Source organism: Betta splendens, chromosome 6 (assembly GCF_900634795.4).
Source record: "Betta splendens chromosome 6, fBetSpl5.4, whole genome shotgun sequence".
In the NCBI taxonomy this organism is placed as follows: domain Eukaryota; kingdom Metazoa; phylum Chordata; class Actinopteri; order Anabantiformes; family Osphronemidae; genus Betta; species Betta splendens.
The window spans coordinates 3,055,232-3,082,502 of record NC_040886.2 but is presented as its reverse complement, the minus strand read 5'-3'; the positions used below and the strand labels follow the sequence as shown (position 1 = coordinate 3,082,502).

The window sequence follows — 27,271 nt, the reverse complement described above, 5'->3', positions numbered from 1 at the left end:
TTAGGGCTCAATCAAAGCATGAGAGCTTATGTAAGAGATGTGTTACGTAAAAATCTGAGTTTCAACATAAATTGGGTGTTTGCAAGTAGGTGTGTGTCTAGAGATGCTGACATTTACAGATACATTTGAAAGGACAACACAAAACAAAATGTAAATGCAGGTTAACATTAACATTAACAGTTTTAGACATATTTAATTTACCCATTAAAAGGCCTGACTTATCAAACCAATAAATCAAACCATCTCTGTAAATGTGGGGCCTTTGCTAAAAGGAACAACTAAACATTCATTCAACATTCATCAATGTTTAGAATTAATCACTGACTGATTTTAGTTTCAATTATAATTTTTAAATTTTAAATTGAGCCAACAACTCAAAACATGCTTGTAAAATATTTAAATAACATCTTTGAGAATGACATCATTATCAGCATCGTCATTAGAAACAAGTGAAGGTGCCATGATTAGATTTTAAAGACGCACGGACCAAAAGCATAGTCAGACGCTGTCAAGTTACAACCTCCACTGCTTCATCCAGAAGAACATCTTCAAGCTGTTTAAGCAACGGATCAGATCAGTCCACATGGAAAAAATGAGAAACATGTACTGTAGACAGTGACAGTAGCAAAATAGTAGCATGGTTGTGACTTACAGTATGTGACTGGGATACAGGAAAAAGGCACCAAGAGCTGCAACCAAAAAGCTGCTGAGATTTCAGTACATACAGTACTACACGCTGAAAGTTTCCATGCCAGCATTCCAAGACATACATCACTAATAACTAAGAAGCACAAAAGAAGCTGACCGCAATATGCTGCAAGGCATATAATTAGGACTTAGAAGTTCTTGGATTGTGATCTGTTGAGTTCTGTGAACCAGTGTGGAAGCAGAAGGATACGCTGACCAGAACGTTCTGCCTACAGGGGTTGTGCTTGGCAGGAAGAAGACAATGGCATGCTCTCTTTGAAGAAGCTAAAGCCTGGGTGGACTTTTAACAGATTCAATGAACCCAAGGATACGTTACAGTCCACCAAAGGTTGGTTGGAGAAGACATCCGTCTGATTTGAGGTCCTTAGAAAACAGAGGGATTTCCAAGCAAAACTAGAGCAACGGGAGTCTGGTGCTCATGAGGAGTGGGAGATCCCCCAGGAACTCTGCCGTCTAGTGTATTTAGCAAAACATTAGAAATAAAATAAAACTATGGAAAACCACTGTGTCAAGCATGTTGAAACTTTACTACTCTCACTGCCTGGTCTACTTATCTGGGACATGTGCAGTTCAGTACACAGGGGCTGTTGACTGTCTCCTTGCAGAGGCTTCCTTTGTTGAAGGTTGACGAAGAAGATGAAGCAGGTACGCAAACACAAAGAGCAGACATTTCTCATGAGCATAACCTGACTGTCGAGTCAACGACTTGACTAAACGTCACACTTAGAAACAAAATGATGCAAACAGAGTTTACTGTGCTGTGTGAAGATGAGACCATGATGGCGTGTCAGAACAATTCGCCATGGCAACCACAGATTATCTGATTAATTAATGAACCTTTTACTGCGTCACCAGCTCCAGTTGTTAATCATTCACGCACTGTTTGGCCTGCAGCTACCACACATGCTCCACTGGCCAGTTTGAGGCAGTAGAGTGTGTGTGTGGTGGTGGTGTGTGTGTGTATGGGGGGGGGGGGGGGTCTGCAGGCTATGTTTGGTGGAAATCATTGACATGCAGTCATAAAAGGAGTATTTTATTTTGTAAAAAGGAGCATATGCCAGAGCCCCGAGCCTTGTTTCCCACTCTGGAGCCCTTGTTGAATGAAAAGTAATCATTTAAACATTTCCCCCTTCGTCCTCCACAGACACACTATAACTAGGTCAAAAGTGTTTTTCTTGTTGGTGTATCTGTATGATTAAAGTTATAAATTATCATTTTCTCTTGTTTTCATCTCAGGGGAACTTTGATGCAAATACATATTTCACTACAAACACAACCTCACAACCACCAACAAAGCAAACAACAAAACGTGTCACGGCAGCCAAACACAGTTTGAGAATGTAATCATGTGTACACTTCCAACCTGCAGGTTCTTGTTCATAGTTTAATTAAGTTCCATCTGGGTGATTATGAAACTCCTATAAACTCACACAGGAGTCTAATAATCCTATTTACTCAGTTCATTTGTGTGTAGGTGTGTTGACTTTGTGCTGCGGCACGTTTTTATCCTGCTCGTTTCATAATCATCCAGTCCTCATTATGTCGCAAATGCCAGTATGTCTCCGCTGTACAGCTGTAAACTAATCAGTGAAAAAAGTCACTAAACCATGTGATCATGCCACCTTATGCAAATTTCAAGACATAACTGCCTCTACTGTAAGAGTAAGTGCATGGAACATGGACAGTCCCCTGGTCCATGACAAAGCAACAATAATCCCTAATCACTAGTGATTATCTACACCTTCTATGAAGTGTCTGTCAAAGTTACAGCCTTGCCTCCAGCACATACACCACACCAGAACACCAGAAGGAATACTGCACTACACACACACACTTCTTGCATAATTTGCATAACAAGCTATTTCAAATTACCCCAACATTCTTTCATTTTTTTCAAATATTTGCAGAGGTTTCTGGAGAATCTTGGGATTTAGTTTAGCTACAAACACAAACAGTGTTCGGGGCCCACCTCTTCGGCCTCACCCTGTGTCTTACATGTCTCATTAAAGGATACTATAAAGTTTCTCTGGTCCAGATCAGACGCATGCGCAGTCGGTGTCGCGCGCGTGCCGTGTGTAGTAGTATTATTATTGTGAATGGGGGCTGGAGTGGTGGAGTGGGGGGTGTGGTGGGTGGAGAGGGAGGTATTTTGGGTGTACAGTCATAAGAGCGACTAGACGGAGCCAGGAAGTAGACTGCCGATGCATTCAAAGACTTACAAAAAATGTCGTAAATTTGAAGTTTGATACCCGTGTCAGAACAAAGGGACGGAGTGTCAAAGAAATAAAGAAAGAGCAAAACCTGAAGAAATTCATACTGTTTTGTGTATATTGATGCATTTATCTGCTAGTTTATTATTAAATTGTAATTAGTTTTTCATTAATATGTTTTTTTTATTTAAAAACCAACCGTATTTAAAACATGATGTATTTTGTTGTATGTTTATTTTGTAGCGTCCTGTTGAAACATATGTAACTTTTGAAGGGTGCGTGATAAAAATGCAAATTAGGCTGCATATGATCACGGTTGTATCCTTCCAATTTAGCAAACAGTTCTGAACCATATGATGCATTACTGTAATTGAAACGTACAGGAAGTTCACCCAGTGATCCAGTGCGTAAGTACCTGAGTCTCTCGAAATTACGACTGTTCTACGGGCCCACCGAAAATACTTACAGGTAGACTAAGAGAGCGAGAGAGAAAGAAAGAGAGAGAGAGAGCGGGAGAGAGACAGGGAGAGGGGGAGCTCGTTTGTTGCCACTCGTCTAAGATCACACGCCCGTCAGGAGAAAGAGAAAGAGAGACCTGAGAAGGAGGAGGAGAAAAGAGAGAGAGAGAGAGAGCGAGAGAGAGAGAGAGAGAGAGAGAGAGAGAGAGAGAGGTCGGTCAATTTTAGTTTTATCTTAGCAGTGGGTCATTTGATAAGATCCATTTGGAGCCAGGAGCGACCCGCAGCGCGCAGGAGCCGCAGCCACAGGCAGATCATCTTAATAAGAGCAGCAGTCATAATTTCAGAGGCCAGCAGCAGAGAGCACATTGCTCCACACAGGGAAAGAAAAAACACAGCGAGAGAGAGACGCGGAAGAGAAGTCAGTGAAAGAGGCTGAGTGAGGGACGAACGGCGAGACGCAACTCTTCCTGTGCGGGATCGTTCTAAAAAAGTAAAGTCAAACTGCGAAAGCTGGAAGAGCGTCGGTGAAGATGCCGCGGGTAGTCCCGGACCAGAGGAGCAAGTTTGAGAATGAGGAGTTTTTCCGCAAGTTGAGCAGGGAGTGTGAGGTGAGTCTGTGTTTGTGCTTCAGTCAGACGGAAACACTGTGTCGTCTTGAGTCCAGCCGCACGCTGGCGGCTCGAACGTCTCCAGGCTTCAGCTTATTTCATTCATTGCGCTCAGCGGGATCAAACCCTCGGAGGTGTGAAAGGCTGTAGCTCGCAGAGAAAAAGCTCACTCAGCTATTTTCTATTTTGTCTCATAATTCACTTCAGTTCAACATAAAGCTTAATGCTCTGTTTCCCAGTTTTAGCAGATTTATTTTTTCTGGTGGAGAGCAGAGACAAAGCCTGATGCTTTTTGCATTAAATCAAAATTCCTGTGGCTTATCTTTAAACTGCAGCCTTCTGGTGCCAGTGAGCATTACCGTCCATTTTCAAATGCATTTGAAGGATTCTCATGTATACCATATGTGATATAATCATTGTATTGCTATACATGTGTGGATATATACTGTATGCCTTTGTAAGGTCTGTTTTCTCTCTGCTGTAGATTAAATATACTGGGTTCAGAGACAGGCCCCATGAGGAGAGACAGGCTCGCTTCCAGAATGCCTGCAGGGACGGACGGTCAGAAGTAGTGAGTACAAACTGGATTTGTCTTTTCCCTGAGTGTTAGAATTTACTGTAGAGAGACTTGGAGCTAATGTCCTATTATGCTATTATTATTTGACACAAGTAGAAATAAATACATCATCTGTGTATTTGTAAGCATTTGCACATTAAGGAAACGGGAAAACTAGACAAAGTGTTTCATGTCTTCAATGATGGAGGCAGATGTGTGTTTCGGTAAATAAAACACACTGGAAGGAAACTTAAAAAAAACCCATAAAAGCCTCTGAGGCAGCAGACGTTTATCTCAAGGCTGTCTCCACTTTAACAGACAAGTGCGTCGCTTTGATGAGAAACTCTGCCTTCAGCTCATTGTGTGCGCTGGTGTTTTGATCTGTCCAGGAAGTAGACGTGTTATCAGACATGCAGACCCACTGTGCTTAACCTCACACACACACACACACACACACACACACACACACACACACACACACACACACACACACACACACACACACACACACACACTCATAGAACTTTTTTTCTTTATTTATTGTGCAGCTGCAGTCATTATTGTCTCTGCTTTGTTTGACAGAAGCATGAACTCACAATAGCCATTTAATGGTTAGAACAAACACTGCTGGAGCTGTAATTTGGGGCCTACACATAGTCACCTGCTGTGTGTGATCGTGAATATACAGTAACAGAATAATGATCAACACACAGCACTGTGATGATGAGTATGATGCCAGAACACAGTCAAATCTAAATGTCTTTATTTGTCTTGTTTCAAAGGTAACAATAGATCCTTCATGAACTTCAAAATAATGCAGAGCAGCCTTCTTTTGAATTAATAAAACAGAATGGCGTTTTTCTGGTAGTGGTTGCAGGCGGAGATAGTTTGTGGTGACAGTATCGCAGTTGAAGAGAGTCAGCGTGTTTCCCTCCATTTCCAAACCAAACTCCTCTAGCACCGTCTTCAAATTCAGATTTTTACCGAAGGTCTTCATCCAAATACAGGTTCACAATTTCACATCAGATTTACCTAAATTACTTCTCCAATACATTTAATTTACAGCTTGAGTTACTGGTTACTAGACTTTTTTAAAGTAAACCTATTCATCTCTGTGTCATCATCTTCACATTATTAATACTCTCACTGACGACCTAATTAAAATGTCGACAGTAGACACAGAATTGTTTTAAAAGTAAACTCATGTAAAATAATATTCAGATAGCAGAATGTTTTGCATTTGAATTTGAATTGAATTTTGAATTTGTTGACAATAACATTTTATTAATTTGTTCCTTGAAGTCATTTTCTCATTTGATCTACTTTATTTTGCATACTTCAAGCTGGTGTTTGTGAAGTTTATGAATGTAACGCAAGTCTGAACCCATTTATGTTTTCATTATGTACCTCCTGCACGCTTACATTATGAAATCTGTTTAATACATCTGAATCCTGCCCTCGACGTAAAAGCCCGCAGGCTCCCGGCACAAACGCAGGCAAACACAGGCCAACTTCTGCTGTCTTAGTCATCCTGGAGGTATTTTTCACAAACACACTGTCATCGTTGTGGGGGCTGGTGAGACATATCTAGTTTTACCTTCTTTTAGTAGGCCATGATGTGTCTGTCTGTCTGTCCTCACAGTATTTATAAGCAGCTCCTCTGCAGTGAGAATTGATGGGCATGGTTTTAATGGTTTGACAGCAGCCGTGACATCATGTTGCTGATTTATCCGTTGGCCAGACGCCGCTAAAGACCTTCTGCTATTTTAATGGTCGGTGTGAACAACGATCACACACAATGGTAGCTGACCGTGCCATCAAGGGTTGCATTTATACACGAGACGCGAGTGTGAAGTGTCCCACATGAGGCCGCAGCCTGTCGAAGTAAGACCAAACGAACATCATCTCCAAAGCTGCTTTGTGTGACAGTTTGTGCAGAGTTTTCACGTTTTTCTCTCTGCTCACCTCTAACAGCCCGTCAATGTGCCACGTGTGTTTGATGTGGAAACAGAAATACCCAACTCACACACACAAAGAATTGACCTTGGTGAAGTGGCAGATACAGTAGTAGACACACTTCTAATAAGACAACAAACTTGTGCTGCCTTTTAATAATAATATCTGTGCATTTCTAGGAATCACACACACACACACACACACACACACACACACACACACACACACACACACACACACACACACACACACACACACACACACACACACACACACACAGACAAGACTGTAAAATGTTCAGGATTCATTTGATAAATGGGACAATAATTCAAAGTAAATTATCTTTAGCTCAGCTCATTAGAGATGAGTCGTTTACTAAAGTGCTATTGATTTTCATGCTGCTTTGCTCCCATCCCTCTCGCTCTCTCTTTCTGTCTGTTGGCTTCATTTCCTTTCCTTCTGTTTTCTCTGTTTGTCTTGTCTGTAGTTGTCTTTATCTCCTCCACTAACATGCTTTCCTTCTCCTTTTTCTCTTTGTCTGATTAAGCTGTTTTCCTTCCTCTCTTCCTCTTTCTTACCCCCCTCCCCACACACACTTCTCTGTTTCCCTCTTTTTCATTTTCCTCCTTTGTCTGTCAGTTTCCCTCCATCCCTCCCCTGCCGCTGCCTCTCCGTCCCTCTTTTTTTTCTTCAGCAGTAGTAGGCAGCAAATTAGTGTCAGATGGTTGTAATCCAATACTTCAAATACAGCAGAAATGATGACTTGGGTGTTCTTTGAGCTCTCCTTTTTGTGTGCTTGTGTGTATTTTCCAGTGTTCGCTCGTTTTCTTTCTCTCCTTTCTTATTCTGTTTTTCTGCTCTTTCATTCACATCTTCTACCTCGTTCTCTCATGGTCTGATGAGGGACGCATTTAACGGGGTGCATAATTCATATGCTTCCATCGCAATCGCAGCCCTGATGCCCTTAGTATTGATCTTTCTCAGCAAAAACATTGTGGTTGTGTGTACACACACACACACACACACACACACACACACACACACACACACACACACACACACACACACACACACACACACACACACACACACGCAGATACTGGCAAAAACAAGACAACTTGATTTTCTGCCTCTCTTTAATTCCTTTCTTATTGCAGCACAGCAGAGAAATGCATTATGTTGATTCCCATATGTGCATGCATACAGTGTGTTTGTGTCTGTGTGTTTTATCTCAGCAGCATTGTCTTCCATTACAGCAAGAAGCCATTTCACAGAAATGGAGCAAAGCTCCAGTCTGTGATTATGTGTGTGTTGGTTGAGCAGGGCAGCGGTTCACTTCAGTTAAACCATAAAGAAACAGAAAGCAGCCTTGGGCAGGTTGAGAAAACAGGAAATAGAACAACAGTTTATCAAACATCTGCTTTTCAGGGTTTGATCCAGGCATTTAGGACTTGATCAATGACTCAATCGAGATATTTTTAATCAGTAACAGGGAAAATCATCCTTTCGTCAAGACCTATTGTAACTTAGACTCTTTGGTCAATGTCTCCTTTGAGATTTCCCCAAATTTCCCAGTGACTTTGATCACACTTAATTTAATATTGAATGAACTACATCTGCTGCTGTTGCTGTGTTTAAGGCTGAGCTGTGTTTCAGTTGATGTTTTAACTTCCAACGGTTATGAAGACAAGGTAATGGCGATAGAATAAAAAAACTTACCCTGGAATAATGAATGAGATGTGGGTTTCTCCTGTGGTATAAGTCCCGACAGTGAAGCTCACTACTTGCATGTTTCAATACTCCAGGAAATCCAAAAGACCACAGTGACCACTGTGATTGTAAAATAAATTTAACATTGTTGTTCTTGTTGTTCTGATTCGCTTTCACCTGCATAGTGACTTTGCTGACCTCACCTGCTGCACTGTAAAGTGAATGAAGTGTTTGTGTGCTCACATGTACCTGAGCACTTCCCGTGTGAAGTCTGCTTTTCTGTTGCATGGAATAAACTGATGCTCAAATCCAGTGGATGAGAAGCTGCTTGTGAAGAGGAGGCACTGATCTGTCTATACTGTATCAAGAATTTGACACTTTAGTGACTGACTAGAAACTTGGAGGAATAAAACAAGCAGGTGTTACAGGTTAGATGAGGCCAAGGCAGCCCAGTGAGAAGGACACACGGGTGCAGCTTGTGGATGTTATGATCTTAATGCTCACATCTGACTTGTCTTTGTTTTTTTTCTGCAGGCCTTTGTCGCTACAGGTACCAACCTCTCCCTCCAGTTTTTTCCAGCCAACCTGCTGGGAGATCAGAGACAAGTTCCTACGAGGGAGTATGTTGACTTTGAGAGAGAGACAGGAAAGGTAGGACAAGAGAAGAACATCCATCCACCTCCTCATATTCAGACTGTTGCTCTTCACCTGTTGCAGAGGTTTTATGATTCAGAATGGAAAAAGAATGGAAGAAAAAATTGAAGAAAATGTCATTTCAGACATTTGCTGAAAAAAACCCTCATTGCAACATCGGTTGGCCTGAAAACATGCTTGTCATTTGTCCTGCTTAAGTCATGTGCTTCCAGGCTGACTTGCTGTCACACAATAGAGTGTGAAACCTCTGTAGATTAGCAGAAGCACATGTGCTTTGACTCTTTCTGTTCCTGTTCCCTGGATCGGCGCTTGGTGTCCAGCCTGTTCAGTAACTCTGACAGTAAGTGTCAGGTTGAGCACAGCAGTAAAGAAATCATGAGCTAAAATCTGATATAAATGTGGCGTCACAGCATGCCTCACAACGTGCCCATCCTAGTCATAGAGGAGGAATTACAGCTCAGTAGTTCTCCTGGTCATTTAGGGTACGGTCAAAGTCAAAGTACTTTAAGAGCAAACATCCAAAGATGTTCATTTGGTGTCGTTGTCAAGGTGATCCACAGTACAGTGGTGCTGCTGCTGTGTTTACGTGTATGCTAATTGTCTCCCCTGGCGCTGAGAGTGTGTGTGTGTGTGTGTGTGTGTGTGTGTGTGTGTGTGTGTGTGTGTGTGTGTGTGTGTGTGTGTGTGTGTGTGTGTGTGTGTGTGTGTGTCAGAAGGCGCCGCACGGACACTGGCCAGCTGACATGAATGCCGACTGGCGGCTCATTAAAAATGCATTCTGGGGAATCGATGGACCTCCGTGCCCTAAGGCTGACAGACTAATCTCTCACTGTTAATTATTTAACACAAGTGCTCTGAAGGTGTGTGTGTGAGTGTGTGTTTGATGTGTGCAATTTTGTGTGTTATAAAAAAGGGAGTGTGTGTGTGTGTGTGTGTGTGTGTGTGTGTGTGTGTGTGTGTGTGTGTGTGTGTGTGTGTGTGTGTGTGTGTGTGTCTGTATGTGTGTGTGTGTGCGTTTGCAAGACGATATCTTCTTCTTTGTCACCTCGACGGTGCTCACAGATCTATGAAGTTTTAATGAGGCCAGAGCCGTCAATGCAAAGCAGTTTCAGAGTGTTCAGTGTTGAGGCCGGTGCGCACACACAAATCTGAGGCTCCACATAAACACGCTGACAATCTCCTATTCATCCTTTAAACTACAACACAAGTTAGTCTATACCAGCGGCCAGAATAACTTCAGATTACAACTGCTTTTCATGCAGCTTTAACGTACAAACACAAGTATTAGGTTTCAGCCTTCACTTTTCTGTAATATTCATTTATTCCCCAGGCATAAAAAAGACAGGCCAGTATAGAATGTGGTTTCCTCAGTGCAGAAGAGAAAAATACTGTTTAGAAGAAAATGGACAATTTTACCAACTGTTTTAATTATGTTGGCTTGCAGTGTTGGTCGAGCATGCATTTAAGAGACACACACACACCTACACACAGACGCACACACAAACACACAAACACCTCCTTATCCCCCCGGACCCTTCAGTAGAGTACAGTGTCAGGCCAAGGTAGAAAACTTGTGTATGCTGCAGCTTTTCCTCCTAATTACCGTCACAATAGTGTTATAACACACACACACACACACACACACACACACACACACACACACACACACACACACACACACACACACACACACACACACACACACACACACACACACACACACACACATGAATGCATGAATGATACAAATGACAAATGTACAGTGTTTAGCCAGCGCAGATGAGGACTAAAAGTCTGATTGAGGGCAAATAGAGAAGTGTGAAACCATATACAGTAACTAGGAATCTGGTGTAGGTTTCCAGTTTCTGCCCTGCTTCTTTGCTTTTATTACCATTGCCTTCATATTTTTTCTCAGCTCCGGCTCCTTCTTTTTCCTCTGTATGTTGTTCTTGTGGTATTTTATGTCAACATCCACGCTGCTTCTCCTCCATCCTTCCCGTCCTCCCCGAGTCCATTCCCAGTGTGCTGACTCGCATCCTCGCTCCTGCCATGCTCCCCCGTCCCACCATCCCTTCAGCTCTGCTTCCTGTGTTTTTAAACACAGACTGAGCCAAACCAAAAGGGCCGCGTTGCCAGGTTGAACTTGGCAGCTTCATATATATTTGTGTGTGTTTAAGGGAGAGACAGAAGAAAGAGCAGCAGTATAGACTCTCATTGCAGTCGAAGGTTAATAGAAACCATCTGTGGGTTAATTTCAGCATTCACAGCTGGTGTTAAATGTTTTATTCTGTAGCTGTACTTAAACCATGGACATGCACTGTATGTTAGCCTCCCAAATTCAAACATTCTTCTCTTTTATTTATTCATTGACTTCTTGCTTTTCTTTGTGGTTTTGTTTATGTGGCGGAATCTCTACCGTCCTCCTGATAACACACACTGGTCTTTCCTCACTTCCTGTCTTGCACTCTGTTCCTCCCAGTTGCCCAAACATGTCATGTGTGTGTAAAACAGAGAGAGTGAGTGCAATGCATGAAGCATCTTGGTTCCTTCAGATTTTCATTGATTCTCTTAATGACTGCTTTTTTTCACCCATTGTGCTTTGAAGTGTTGGGGTTTCGCAAACAGACACATACACCAAATAAAAGTTAGGATCAGACATGTATAGTTCTAGGAGAAACCTGAGGATGTGACTTTAGTTGAGTTCCAAACCACAGAAATTTCCATTGGAAGCTTCGCTTTGTGTGTCCGTCTGTTGGTGCACAACTCATGTATGCTGATTAGATGAGGCGCCATACTGATTGCTAAGCCGCATGCACGCTTGCACGCACGCACGCACGCACGCACGCACGCACGCACGCACGCACGCACGCACGCACGCACGCACGAGTAACTAAGTACAGTAAAGCTGAGAGAAGAGTGTAAATAAACTGAACGTGGTTGTTGAGGGGCTCAGTGTCACACGGATGCAGGATGTCTTCATCCATTCTCAGCATTCTTTTTATGTAAAGAAGTATGTTTGTATTGATTATGAGTAGTTTGAATTGTACAGCTTTTCTCAAATACAGCTTGACTTACACTGTACATCTAAACCTAAAGACAGCAAAGCATTTAGCTGTTTAGGTGCTCATTGTATTGGTGCTTGGTGCTAACCTTTGCTCCAATCTGAACCAAAACTCAATTCTAACCTCAGCCCTAAACTCACATCTTAAAACATCTGAAAACATAGGAAGATATGTTTTTGGTTGTAGCTTTGATGCAAGTGTGTGTGTGTGTGTGTGTGTGTGTGTGTGTGTGTGTGTGTGTGTGTGTGTGTGTGTGTGTCTGTGTGTACACACACACAACCTTTTCAATCGCTTACTTATCTGATGTCGTTTCCCTATAATTTAGTCATCAGCTTTAACCTTCCCATCGTGTGCGTGCGTGCGTGCGTGCGCGTGTGGTATTGCGTTTCTCTTTGAACGGAAGCTGTGCCATCAGTGCGTGACTTGTCAGTGACATCATCAAAGCCAGACCACTAATTGGTTCCCTCTGCTACTGCTGCTCTCCGTCTGAGTGTGTGCCGTTTGTGTGCTTCCCAGTTCACACAACCTGTGTGACTGTGTGACGAGCATTTTCGTGTTCGATTGAAAACCGTGTCAGTAAAATTTCTTTGGAGGCCTGCAGGCAGAGTCTGTGTGTTAGGAGACGTTAATACGTCCAAAACGTCTTCCATGTACATACACACATCCCTGCAGTATCGACGCTGCCTCCTCCCACAGGGTTTCATATTTCCTGCTCCAGGCTTTAGATCAATGGCCACACCCACTCCCATAATGCACTGTAGCACACACAGACAGGCTCCTTGGCTCATCTGCTCTTTGTGTGAGTCACAGTGTTTTTGTGTTTGGGTAAATGCCCACACAAGTTCATTTGTGCTTATTGTATAAAAGCAGGAAGAGAGTGTGTGTATTTGTTCAGATCAGATGTGAAGAAAAAGCAATGAGACTCCACTTTGGGATAGAAAACTGCAGAGTGAGAGATCAGGATGGTGAGAAATCCAGCATGTGTGTGTTAGTTCTCATCACTCTATTCTTAGTTCTCCAGCAACTGTTTGCTGGTCTGGACTGAAGAATGTAACACTGCTCACCTGAACGATCCAGCTCCCACAATGCCCTGATGTGCATGCATGGATAGTTATGAGTAAGGAGGCCAGTTTGTGGCAGGAATACTTACCTTAACATGGGAGCTATGAGCAAATAGGAAATTGCATGCCATGATGATGCTATAGGACAAATGGCAGCACAGATAGACATTGTTGTCATAGTAATAATGATACAATTGTAAGGGAGTGTTGTCAGGTTAAGCTGAAGAGACTTAAGACTTAAGGCTTAAGACTTAAAATACTAAGAGAATCGTTTTTACCAAACTGCACACTGACCCATCAACTAAAGCATAACTAGAGTTTGCACTATCCTGCTGGTAAAGAAAATGTATGAGATCACGACGGTCACCACAAATGTGTTCATAGTTATGTTTAGGCAACGAAAAGCACCCAACAAATCAACACATCAAATTCTTGACTGACACAGAAACACCCAGATTGTCTTAGTTGAGAGTCTGAAAGCAGAGTAATAATCTTAGGCAGGAGGAAGGAATGACTGTTTATCTGTTAGGACTCAAGTGAAATAGACAAATTCTGGCACTTTTCAGGTTTTGGCTATGAAGGAATCCTCGTAAAAAAAAAAAAAAAGCAAACACAGGAACACTGTTACACCCACTGCCACCCATATACTCTACCAGCCCTGTCTGGTCGTAATTCTATCTGTACCTGTGTGCGTATTTGCATGATATTTCCATGATTGTGCACCAAAGTGCCAGCAACCACTGCTTGTCCCTATGGCTCTCACAAAGAAAGGAGTTTGCATGGCAATGATGCACATTATGTATCTACAGGCAGTTAGAGACTCAGACAGGGTCAGCAACAATTTCATCAAGTCACGATGGAAATAAAATGGCCACTGAATAGAAAACACATGTTCTGACAAAGGTTTCCATTATTTTCAGTCTGAACATAAAAACAACTGACACGACTGAAAAATAAGACTTGAGTCATTGTGCTTTGTTGCTGCTAGTTCGCAATTATTTCAGTTAATCGTGGAGAACAAGTGATAACAAAGGATTATCTCCAAAGAGAAACGCACTAGTGTGAAGATGTAAAATGTTAAAATCACATCTGGCCATGAGCAAGCAGCATCAGCTTCTGTGACCTGACTGTCGCTGTGTGTCATGGGATGTGTGCATGTGGGCGTGTGTCTCATGTTGTTTTCCAGCCATTATAATTAGAGGGTGGGGAAGCAGAAGAAGGGAGAGTGATGATGATGTGGAGAGTACCGTGCTATTATACTTCTGCTGCTCTGGCAGGTGGTGTGTGTGTGTGTGTGTGTGTGTGTGTGTGTGTGTGTGTGTGTGTGTGTGTGTGTGTGTGTGTGTGTGTGTGTGTGTGTGTGTGTGTGTGTGTGTGTGTGTGTGTGTGTGAGTGAGCAGGTGGAGATAAAGCACGCTACTGGCCTTCTGTTCCTAATCTTAGAGTGAATACTGCCCAACGTCATATGGCCTTTTGTCACAAACACAAGAACAAAATTGTTCTTATATGGTGTTGAGTTGAAACAAATGAAGTTTCCACTAAGTGTAAAATTGTTTGGATGAACGTCATGTCTCTGTCTTTGCTCATTTATCTGACTCAACTACTTTTCTTTGAAAACCACACTGTTCCAGTGTGTGTGCTGCTTCACAGTTCATATCATAATTACATTTTTTTAAATTGTTTTTGCAAAATCGCTCTCTCTGTTTCTCTTCTCTCTCCTCCCTGATCTCTTCCTCTGTCTTTATTTTTATGTCTTTGTTGTTGGTCATGAAAGAGCCGCTGTGTGTGTGTGTGTGTGTGTGTGTGTGTGTGTGTGTGTGTGTGTGTGTGTGTGTGTGTGTGTGTGTGTGTGTGTGTGTGCGCACAGTGGAGGAGGCCACGAGTCAGGAATGATTAATATGATACACATTTGAATGCCATACTGCAGTTAGTCTGTTTGCAAAATGTTCAAGAAAGAAAGAACGAACAAGCGAACAGCCAAGCATGAGTCGTCTGTGACTGGGTACTGACTCACACTCAAGCCTTTTATCATGGGGATATAAAGTCACTAGAGCTCATCTGTGATCTAAATGGTGCTCACATGGCCTCTCAGACACATCAACAGCCACCACTGGATAATAATATAACTACTCCTCTTTCTTTGTCTTCCTTCCTGGCCATGACGCGTTCACACACACACACACACACACACACACACACGCACACACACACACACACACACACACACACACACACACACACACACACACACACACACACACACACACACACACACACACACACACACACACCAAGGTCAAACATACCTGTTTGAATTCTTTTCCAGTCTCTAGAGTTATTCTCGTGTGTGTGTGTGTGTGTGTGTGTGTGTGTGTGTGTGTACAGTACAGTACATCAGAGGGCAGTTGTGCTGACTAGATAGTTGGCACCATGCTGAATGAGAGGCTCTGTGCCAACACATCCCTCTACATCTGTGTCACACACTGTCGGCCAACACACACTCCGCATGTGTGTGTCTGTGTGTTTCTTCACACACCCACACAGTGTAGGAAGCATTTACACTTGTGTGTTAATGTCTTGGTTGCTGCTTTCAGATTAAATTTTATGCGTTAAGTCAAAGACAAAAGCATAGATGACCAGAACTCATATAGACACAGATGTGCAAACTCACTCAGAGTTCATTTAGAGTTTGAGACTCTTGGTAAAATTGGTCATAACTCAACTAAATAATATTGTGACAAATATTTAAAAACAAGGATGTAATTCTGATAAAGTTGGAAGACTGAAATCGCACTGTGTAGAAAAGCTGATGCACACAGTTGCACATAGGAATCAGGCCTTTACACTGGGTCACCTTTACACTGCAAACTATGGAATCAGTTTGACCTAATATTGTAAGCATCACAAACAGACATGAATGCACCAGACTGGTGAACACAAGCAGTACGATAACAGAAACCTTCCCGCGTGGCATTTGAGACTAAACCTGTGAGAAGTTTTCACGGCGTTTACGTGGCCTCTTCTCCTTATTCGCGGCGCTGCAGTGTGTTACAGAGTCATCCTGCTTTCACACGTGTGTGCCTGTGCGTCAGTAAATGGATGTGGGGGTTGACATGGTTCTCTCTCACAGAGGAAGTCTGTGGTTGGGCCGTTTCTACATATTTTCCCTTCACACACACACACACACACACACACACACACACACACACACACACACACACACACACACACACACACACACACACACACACACACACACACACACACACACACACATTTTTCTATAGTTGTAAGGACAATCACCATAACGCCATAACGTAGCATTCTGTATCTATTTAACCTCACTTTCACTATCACATTCAACTTGCAAAACCCAAACCTTTACCCCAACTTTAAGCAGATCTCATGAGCAAACCTCCTCCAAATGTTTGTATTGAACTATACTACACTACATAAGACCAGAAAGACATACACACAGACTCACACTTCCCCAAAATGAAGCTTTCTTTATAAATACAGCCCCACAGATGTGGAAGCTATCTCTCTCTCTCTCTCTCTTGCTCTCTCTCTCTCTCTCTCTCGCACACACACATAGAAAAACATTCACTCGAATAAACACCAAAAACCCACAGTCTCTTGGGGTGCGGTCTCCCCTGCAGCCCCGGTGCAGTGTGGGTAGCTGTGGTAAAGGACGTCCCTGTGAGAGGCTGTCCAAAAATAGCCTGAGTAAAAAATTCAGTAACGTGGCACTCGCCCACTGTCACACACAAAAAAAATCAGTCTGTGTGTGTTTATATGTGTGCGACTTTAGGGGCGTGTTTATTCCTAAATACTTGTTTATCTGGATAAAAATATCCCTTTAAAAACAAACCTCACTAGCTCACTCTTCGTGATGGAAATCAGTATTGTGGTACCAAAAAAAACACAAAGTGAGCAAATTTGATCTTAACTCAGTCACTTCACGTCTTCTGTGTTGTGTTTAATCATGCGTTTTAAAGTTTATTTTGTCACATGGTGCATGAAGATCCACCCAGACAGTCGAGTTCCAGATCATGTGCCAGATATTTGAGTGTATATTTACTCTCAAACAACCTTTTCGGGGTGTGTTCAATTCTACTTAAACTTCTAAGCTTTCTGTGGTTTCACATATGTAGGTAAAAGAAATGCGTTCACACATCAAAGGAGGATATTGAATCATATCAATACCTTTTAGGTTAATATGAACTGTTACAAAATAACCCCTCAAGCTGAGTAGTAGTAGTTTTTTTTTTTTGTGACAATGAGTGGGTTCTCCTGATTTTCTGTCTGGTCACTTTTGGTTCAATAGCCCTGAGGAGTTGGTGAAGGCCAAATAGGCCAAACTAACTGTATCAGTTTATAAATTGCATCTGCTCCTATTGGCCATGAATGACAAAAAATTTGACAAATATTGAGAAGAAGTGTAGCCTTTATTGGAGCAGATTGGATCTATGCTTAGCAGCACAAACAGTCTAGATCAGTAGATGTTACATGCTTATTTTAGAAGAGAAGTGCTCTCTCCCATCAGTCCATCGTTGTATTGTGTGAGGTGACGACACTAACGTACTATATGTGATCTTTCCACATGACTTTTGCAGTCCACTCTTTTAGATGTGTAATTTTGTTCACCTTGTGAACACAAGCACCCTAACTCACATTTGCTGGTCACACTGCTGGACCAGAGCCATACTCATGAAATAAAATCCGGCACTGAGGAAGACACTGACACTCCTCTGCCTGTGCAGCACTTTGACTGAGGGCTGACTGAGACATTTCTAGTTCTTTATTGTTGTTTCACATTCTCCCTTTGTCCTTCTGTCTGGACTACAGACAAAACAGCTGCTTAGAAAGGTCAAACGATGCAGTCTGATCTGTGAGCAGCTCATGTTGTTTCATTCTTTATCATCCTACTGAAAACAATCGGGGAACATTGCATCCATGTCCAGTAAATAAAACGCAGGCTGTAAGAACTGTACAGGCTGAAGTTGGTATCAGCTGCCAATGTGTCAGTAGGCCATTTAAAAAAAAACAGACCCTGGTCAACGGTCATTGAAACGACACACAACAATGACAGAAATCCTTTAGGCGTATGACATTTAGTTTGAGACACCCTGTTCAGTCACGCCATCCTCCACTAAAGCAGGAGCAACAGCCTGCAGCAACAACCAAGCTCACACACAAATAGCCCCAGTTGAGTGTGTGTGTGTGTGTGTGTGTGTGTGTGTGTGTGTGTGTGTGTGTGTGTGTGTGTGTGTGTGTGTGTGTGTGTGTGTGTGTGTGTGTGTGTGTGTGCGCTTGTGATTTATTAGTCCTACACTCTGTTGTGCTGCAGAGGTCTTGACGTACTTAGTGGCTTTTCCTCCTTCACAGCAGGCAGAGTGGGAGCAGGGAAACACAGAGCTTTTTATTTTCCGGAGATGCAAGCAGCTGAGTGTTTGATTTAAGAATTGTAATAGTGTACGAGCCTTAAAGTTGCATGAAGCTTCTTCCTTCCCTAAGGCACATGCAACACAAGCCAGTAAGTCATGGGAAATGACAACAGATACTTATTGTCGTACTTAATTTATCACTGTTTTATGCATGCTTGAGACTCACTGTAACATTTCCCTGTTTCTCTTTGTCTCTTCAGGTCTATTTGAAGGCACCCATGATCTTGAATGGGGTGTGTGTGATCTGGAGAGGCTGGATTGACCTACAGAGGCTGGATGGGATGGGTTACCTAGAGTATGATGACGAAAGGGCACAGGTAACGCAACACATCTGCACACAGGTTTAAGGCCTGACATAAGTATTAGTGTCAGTAATGCGCTTCTTTATTTTGTGAACCTTTATTTCGTGAATTTCGCTATTGTCCCATACACAACGATACCATCTCTTAAGATACTGGAAAATGAGAGTGAAAAGCTTACACAACTGTCCAACTATAAAGATAAAATAAGATATAGTAAGAGTAGAGAACAGAAACAATAATTAAGAATATCCAAAGAGAGTCCAAATCCTGAAAACTTTCACCAACAACTCCTCTATTTGTGCTTGCCAAACCTCTTTGCCATATTAGACATTTCTTTATATAGCAGAGACTACAGCTAAAAACGTCCCTCTGTCTGTGTGTATGCAGCATGAAGACGCTTTGGCCCAGGCAGCATTCGAAGAGGCTCGACGCAGAACAAGGGACTTTGAAGACAGGGACCGATCACACAGAGAGGATCTAGAGGTGAGGGGGCCTCGTTAAGGCATTGCACTGATTCTGCTCTGTCGTCTCAAGTATAGTAGTGAGGTGCCACACATGTAACTTAGTGTAAATGAAAACTTAACCACATGGGGCGTCCACTTAAATGTGAGAATGGATTCATGTCAATGTTTTTCAACTTTGGACTATAGAGTCAGACAAGTCTGAGCTTTGGCAGACGACAGTGAACTAAAGCTAGACTCTAGTTTGTCTGCTGGCTTTGCAGGACTGCACCAACCCAACTGAAAATTTGAAAATAATATTTTGAGATTTACAATTTCAAGAAAACACACAAAGCATGTTAATTTTTTTTAATATTTTATTTTGCCATTACAGTGAAAGATACACTGATTGGTCGTTGAAGGTCTAAGACTATGCTTCATTGAAGCCGCAGCTTCAAATTTCCAGTTGGATTTTCTTTGCTGAGTGCTTGAGTGGCGGGTCACGGTTGTGTGATGTGTGGTTGTGTGCTTCAATTTATTTTATTCAAATAGAATTTCTGCAGTTTAATTCTTAGGTTTAGTGCATGAACAGTTTGACAATAAATCTAATAATTTCATTTTAATCTAATCTGATTCATTTGATTCGATAATATTTTTTGTAATATTGAATGAGTGATTAAGTTTTGTCAGGTGTCCCGAAAGCCTCAGAGGGGAAAGTAGTTTATAGACTAAAATGCGAAATGTCTGATAAGAGCTGTTCTTACATTGCTCTCAGGTTTGCAGTGTCTAATGAAAGTATCAATTCAGGTTCACAAATTTGTGTAGGTTTGAATTACACACAACTGTCCCAACTGAAATTCCTTGACTTTTGACTTACTTTCCCAGCAAGGCTTTGGGGAGATCAGTGGCATCCTTCCTAAGTTCACACCATAAGAATGAACCCCAAATTGTTTATTTTTTAGGACCCTGTGGTTTCTAAAATCTGGGACTGATGACACACAGACAGACAGACAGCCAGCAGAAAAGAACAGGGTCTGTGTCCTTTGTTTCTCACCGTCTATCACACTGTCATGCACTAAACCACCCTGTATGTGTGTGGTTGTGCCCACCTGTTTCATTTATATGCGTCCTTGTGTTTGTTCTCTTCTGTCTGTGTTAGTCTATGAGCACAGGATGTAGTAATGTTTGTAATATACTGTGCATGTGTGTGTCTGTGTAAATGATGTGCATGCATATTTTATAAATATGCACTAGCAGTTCCAATAAATTATATGCCTTAAGACCGGCTCCGGGTTCTTTACCAGGTGAGTGGTAGAAAAAAACCAAACATTATTCCATAACTAGTTTCTCTCTCTCTCTCTCTCTCTCTCTCTCTCTCTCTCTCTCTCTCTCTCTCTCTCTCTCTCTATCTCTCTCTCTCTCTCTCTCTCTCTCTCTCTCTCACTCACTCACTCACTCACTCACTCACTCACTCACTCACTCACTCACTCACTCACTCACACACACACACACCACCGCCTTAGTAGCCCACAGTGCTTGACATTAGAGTAGGAAACTCAGCCGGTCAACAGGTCAGGTTTATACTTAAGGCCGTATTTTAACTGTCTATTTAGAAAGTGTGTCCCAAGTATTAAAAGCGTCCTGTTTTTACTAGGTCATACTATACTCTATTGTACCTGTCGTGACTGATGTCCTGGTTTGACAAGTTTTAAAAATATGCCTTACATAAAGCTTAATTTCATCGGCATGCAACAAGGCCTCAGTTGAGACCACAGAATGCATAATTAGCCTAGTTTCTCCACCTAAACATGTGGTTTTCTACTGAGCTGCTTCGAATGCTTGAAATACTTTATTTATTTACAGTGATTTAACGAGATAAAAGGTTAAAGAGGTAGGAGAATAACTTTAAGAACAAAAATGCTTCTGTTGTCTTACCAGTGATTAGCTGCAAGTTGCAAAACATGGTTCATAACATGAAGTCCATGAGAAGAGCATTTTTAGAGTTAGGATTGATGGAAACAGTCGCAGTGGGATACCGTAAATCTGCTCAGAGAGTTTGGGTGTGACTGACGAGCAATGCTGAATAGCTTTACAGACTCAGCCTCTGCATTTCTGTGGTGCGAACTCCACCTCTCCTCCTCCTTTCTGGCTTTATACAGTAACTGCTGATCTAGTTGTATCTGTGCCTAAACACAACGTCCACACTGGCAATCAAGTAAGATTAAGTATTCAACAATTGATGTTGATGAAATTATCACGTTTCTCTCTAACTTCAGTTTCTCTTAACGGCATTTTTTCTATTCAACACAGTAAAGCTTAGCAAAATAAAACTCTGATATCTACTTTCACGGGATGCTCACTGAATATGAAGCCACTTCTCCCTCTGCTGCTGAAGCCTTGTCATTTGACAGACACAACATTTTTCATCTAGAATCAGTGATAGTCCAGGTATTCAAGGTTATAAGGTATCTGTCAGAATGATGGATGGGGCAGGAATAGATCAAGAAGAAATGTATCTTTTAACTGCAGCCCACGCTAACACACACACATCTCTGAGTGCTCAGCAGAAATGATGAGCTGGCACTGAAAGCATTAATATATCATTAGTATTGATTGTCATCAGAAACCCCTGCTTTACCTTCCAGACACACACACACACACACACACACACACACACACACACACACACACACACACACACACACACACACACACACACACACACACACACACTGTGGGCACAGGGGTACACACCAGCAAATACGGTAATGTGCTTTATTTTTGTCACCCCACACATACGCTTGCACTGCCTTAGTGGTTGTGGTTAGTGGCCAAGCAGACTTCCATCTGTGTGTATATAGAGAAAGCTCTCCTGGTTGAAAGATCCCTCCCTGCTTCACAAAACAACTACTAAACACTAAGCGACAACAAAAATAATAATAATAATGATAATAAAAAATGGTGCAAAGAGGGAGAATATTACTTAAAATCTCTGTGACAAATTTCACTTTTTACATACTATACAGTAGGTAGGTAGATAATAGGTAAAACACCATAGGTCCTCAGTAAGACGTTTACGCTATATTGTTAGTCTAAGTCAGGCTGCTAAAGCATTATAATATATATTAATATTGCTAATTATTATTATTATTAATTATTATTACACTGCTTCCCCTCAAATGTTAATTTCAGGAAATACAGGAAAAGACAGTGTGAACAGGATGAAACATTCATCAGTGACAGGCGCACACAGGGCTCTTTACTGAACAATCAACCTTCACTCAAAACAAAGTAGTTCTGAGTGAAGGGCACATGAAATTTAATGGGAGCAGGTCTGATTTAAAAAAAAAAAACACAAAGAGGTTCCCTGAGGAGACGGAAGCTGGAGTCAGTCTGGCTGTGAGAGGTCAAAATGGTAGTATGACATACTGTGTGTGACTCTGTAGGTTTCTATTATGGTGAGTCACTGAGATGACACAAACTACATTCCAATTGACCTAAGCAACCCCTCCACTATCTCTGTCTGCATTTCTGTCTGCCTCACCTCTCCCAACACGTTCTCATGTCCCTCTCCTTTCTCTCCCCTTTCTCCCTCTCTTGCAACACTGCTAAATTCCCTCCACTATCACTTAGTCTGAGGGTAAACATATAACCACAAATATTTTTTACAGCAGCAGCAAGTCATTCCACAGGCACACGCACTACACCCAGTCATGAAATATATTTAAATGTCTTCTAACACTGACCTAACGATGCCCTTGGAACGTGTGAGTGTGTGTTTATCTGTGTCACCGTCTGTATGTCTAAAAGTTTGCATCTTGTAGACATACTTTGTCTTGTCTTGCCTCAAATATCAACTTCAGTGAAATGTATAAACAGCAACTCTAAGCTTTGTAAAAAAGCCAAAGTTCTCTGGCCTCCTCTACTGGTGGTGTGAGGAACCGCAGGTAATAATTTGCTTTGTCCCACATCAGCTTGTGCAAGTTTAAAAAAAACAGGAAAAAGCAAAGAGAATCAACTCTAGCTATACATTAACGAAGACATGAGTCAAATGAAAGTCGATTGCATTAGAGGATTGTTGTAATATTTTGGCCACAATAATAAAAAAAAAATGCAGGGGCCAAAACATTAGAACCCGCTACAGCGATTAGTGATGTGTGTGTGTATACATATTAGATTTCATCATTCCGGTTTACTACGCCTTTGGTAATTCTTTGCTTTATACAAGGTTTCAAAGTTTTCTAATTGCTTTATAATATCAGACGTTTTTAACTTAAAAAGTTGTACTTAACGTATTACTGTTTTCCCTCTGTCCCCTTTTCTGCTGTCCTTCACATCTTTATGTGTCACCTCTTGCCCATTCTCTCTTCTCTCATGCCATCTTTCATCCTTCCATCCCTCTCTCTCCCCAGTCCAGACGACAGCAGGACCCCAGCCCTGGCTCAAACATGGCCAACGCTGATGTGGAACACAAAATGCGCTGAGGATAAAAGGAAGGAGGAAGAGCAGTTCAGTTTCAACACAATCTGCTGAAAGTATTTACAGTTGTAGGCCAATTGTTCACTACTTTTTCCTAAAAAATATAATATTATTTGAATGTAGAAGAGAATAAATTTACAATTACAAATTGATTGATTTGAAAGTGAAGAAAGCCCCTGAATAGAAAGATCATAATGTTCAACCTGCTAAACGTAGCTTATTATTACTTAAATACAAAGGAAGGAACATAGTGGATTGAGCATTACAGTGTAAATGTGACACATCCAAAGTAAAAGTTTATGATTCAGTTTATAAAGAAATTATGGAGTTTGATATTTCTTGTCCATGTCAAAAAAGGATTATTATTATTATTATTATTATTATTATTATTATTATTATTATTATTATTATTATTATTATTATTATTATTATTATTATTATTATTATTATTAGCACAAGTAAAGTTTGCTCTAAATAAAAGATGTTATAATGGAGAGGGAGGCATTGTAAGGGGTGCAGATGTTAATAACATGTAGAACAAAAGGAAAGAGACATGTGTTTGGCTCAGGGTCACGACCACGGTTTTTTGGTCATGGTGCAGCGCTTCACATTTGTGAACATGGCCGTGTTAAGCCCACTGTAACGACTTCACTTCCTAAAACCTGCTGTTTTCTGAGACCAAAGTTCACTTTGCTGCGTGGGGGAGAAGGAGGGAGGGGGTCACTCAGACATATTAACACAATTGGACAGGTAGGATGAAAAGATCAGGAGAACATTCTGCCGATCGTGGGGTTAAGAACTGGTACAATAATGCTGTACAATAATATTCACAACCGCTTTAAAATATCGCTATCGTAAAGATCCAATCACAGGTTATGTAGCAACAACTTCATGGAAGGACGGTTATTAAAAAATTGCTAGAAACTCTGCTTTCTGTGGCTATGGGAGCAATCGGGGAAATGTTTTTGTAAGGGGGTGCTTGTGTGTTGGGGGGGCATTTAAAATGTCCTTTCTCTTACAAGGGGTTTTGCACTATGTGACACAATCTGTTGTGATCGCCACATGGATTCCCTGTAAATGCATGAAACCAAACAAAGGCCTACTTACAGCATGTTCCCTATGCAGCAGATTCAAAGCAGAGCTTGTGATTACAGAAGAGAAATATCTGGATGATTCAAGACTATAGTTTGATGCAGTAAAGTTCATCTGAGTTGGCCCCAAAACAACGTGTCCTTCTTATTTCTCATTTGACTTGGTGTCATTGCTTTGTTATGACTGTCAGCCAAAAAATGAACATGGCACATGTGAGTGCACATCTCTGAAACAAGAGTGCACTGATTGGGGTCAGTATAAGCCTCATGTCTCCAACATTGGTCCAGTATTTCAATCAAACTAAAGAACTTTTTGATTGATCAGTCATCCAGATATTACTCCTAATCCAACAACTGTAGAAGCCTAAATGCAATCTAAATTCTATTCCCTGTCCTGTTACAGCACTAGTGTGATGAAATGATACATGTTGTAATCTTATGATTTTGTTTTGTGAAAGTCATGATGTTTACTTTTTTATATTACTTCTCATCTCTTATCAATGTATCCATTTGTGTTCATCTTTCAGCTTTGTTACCAACTAGTAGTAGGAATTGGGAGCCTAAGGACCTTTGTTGCGTTTGTTGTTCATGTGTTATTAATCTTATTTTATTAAGGAAATCCACTTTCTGGGTTAAATGTATTGGATGTGGAATGACTCATGACCTGTTGCTAGGCGACATACGTGTTTTTATATTGTACATTCAAGGCTCATTTCATTTCCCAGTGTGTTTTACATTAGCTGAACGGTTTTATTATAATTATTAAATCTGTTGATGTTTTTCTTTCCTTTTAGCCTGAGTAGAGAATTCCATTGGGTTTAACATACGCAACATACATAACAAAATGTAGCAAATTTAAATTACAGGGTGTGTATGTAAAACATTGCATTGCATGATAAAGTGGATGAGAGACACACTACCTAATTAGTTGTTGTTAGGGAGAGGTTCAATTATTATTTTTTTAGATCTCATGGTGCCACAGAAGAAAACAACAAGAAATTATGAACCTGTCATTTTACATTGTTAAACCACTTCACTCCTAAGAATACAGAAAACTACGTAGGATTTTCTTCCTAATGCACATTTAAATTAGTTAGCCTAAGGTCTCAGAATTCCCCCTGTAATTGGCAGCTTTGGTTCATTATTTCCCAGAGAGATTTGCAAGACTGGGGAAAAAAGCTTAAATGTTCCCAATGTTTCTCAGAACGTACTGATCCCACTAAATGAGCTGACCTTGTGACTCACTGCTTAATTACTTAAAGAATGTGGAAAACATCCTTTTCTTCTCTGATTACCCACTGTATTTTCATTATTACATGCTGAAGGTGAGCATATTCAGCATGTAAAGATGAAAATGTGTTGAGGTCCAAAATGAGACTCAGTATTAAAATGAGCTGATAGGAGTCGGTTCTGTGGAACCAGTATGAAGGTAAATAGTAGATGGCTCTTCTAGGAGGAGCAGACTACACACTGGGATGTGTGACTGTGAGTCACCTGTTAGTCATCGGTGAGTGGTTTCATGTAATCTGCCATATTTACAGAACAGGCTCGAGTTGTGGGATCAAACTACATCTGATTAGTGGACTGAACTGGCAAAGCAACAGCAGCGCGCCCCCCATTCCCCCATTAGTTAGATGTTTGCCCATGTATAGTTAATACTCCAGACTCAATTTACTTAATGCCGACATTAGGACAGTACAAGGCCTAACTATTTATCATCCTATTTGTTATTTATTCTTTGATATTTCTGTAGAGATTCAAAGATTCAAAGAAGACCTACTGTATGTAGTATTAAGCTATCTACGCACTCTTTTCTTTTCCAGTGTGTGCTTGTATGTGGTCTATCTGTCCTTTTGTTTTAGGGTTTAGGTACTGAAATATGGGAAGTTCAGTTAAATAATGTTTTCTTAACTAACGTGACATATACACATATACATAAATACATACATACATATGCATATACATATGTTTTTTTTTGTTTCTGTTCATAAACAATGGAAAGGATCATAGCTCTAACACACAGGGGTTTATGAAAATGTGTCTGCTTGCATTTATCTCACCCTCCAATTAATTGTCTATCGTCTGTTACAACTCAAATACTTTCATTTTTGCCCAGCGTCAGTGCCAGCAGTCCTTCAGAATAAATGTCAGCATGTGTCCACGTGCGCTATACCTGGAACAAGCCCAGCATTAGTAACAATGGTTACCAGCAACCAATAACTGTGTGAAGTTGATCCGATATCAACAGACCAAAACACTGTTTCTTATCAATACTACAGATAAAATCATTGCTGTCATGGTATTATGATTGTAGACATTATCTCGAAGGTCACTAACAAATCACAGTATATTGAAGTAAAGTTCATTAAGAAATTATCTACAATTCATATGTGTATTATTTAGTATATGATCATAGGCACACAATGACTACACCAAAATATAAACAACAAATCATACTTTTTTTTCCAGGGTGTGCACAGCCTTTTGCAATGCCAACTGCTCAAATTACAAAAGTAACATTATTTC

At 41.1% G+C, this 27,271-nt stretch overlaps 1 protein-coding gene across 4 annotated transcripts; it reads left to right on the top strand.

Moving 5' to 3' along the window:
• The first annotated feature begins 3,367 nt into the window (after window positions 1-3,367).
• On the top strand, window positions 3,368-25,538 carry cbfb (core-binding factor subunit beta). Of its 4 annotated transcripts, none has more exons than XM_029154264.3 (7): window positions 3,378-3,987; window positions 4,472-4,558; window positions 8,744-8,860; window positions 18,634-18,750; window positions 19,123-19,218; window positions 20,138-20,207; window positions 23,593-25,538. In XM_029154264.3, exons 1-6 carry the CDS (start codon window positions 3,910-3,912, stop codon window positions 20,165-20,167), a joined length of 525 nt encoding a protein of 174 aa, XP_029010097.1. In that variant the 5' UTR covers window positions 3,378-3,909; the 3' UTR covers window positions 20,168-20,207; window positions 23,593-25,538. The 4 variants fall into 4 exon arrangements, with proteins under 4 accessions (XP_029010095.1, XP_029010094.1, XP_029010097.1 ...); XM_029154263.3 differs by having other exon boundaries at window positions 3,381-3,987; window positions 23,588-25,538; XM_029154262.3 differs by lacking the exon at window positions 20,138-20,207 and having other exon boundaries at window positions 3,368-3,987.
• The last annotated feature ends 1,733 nt before the right edge of the window (window positions 25,539-27,271 follow it).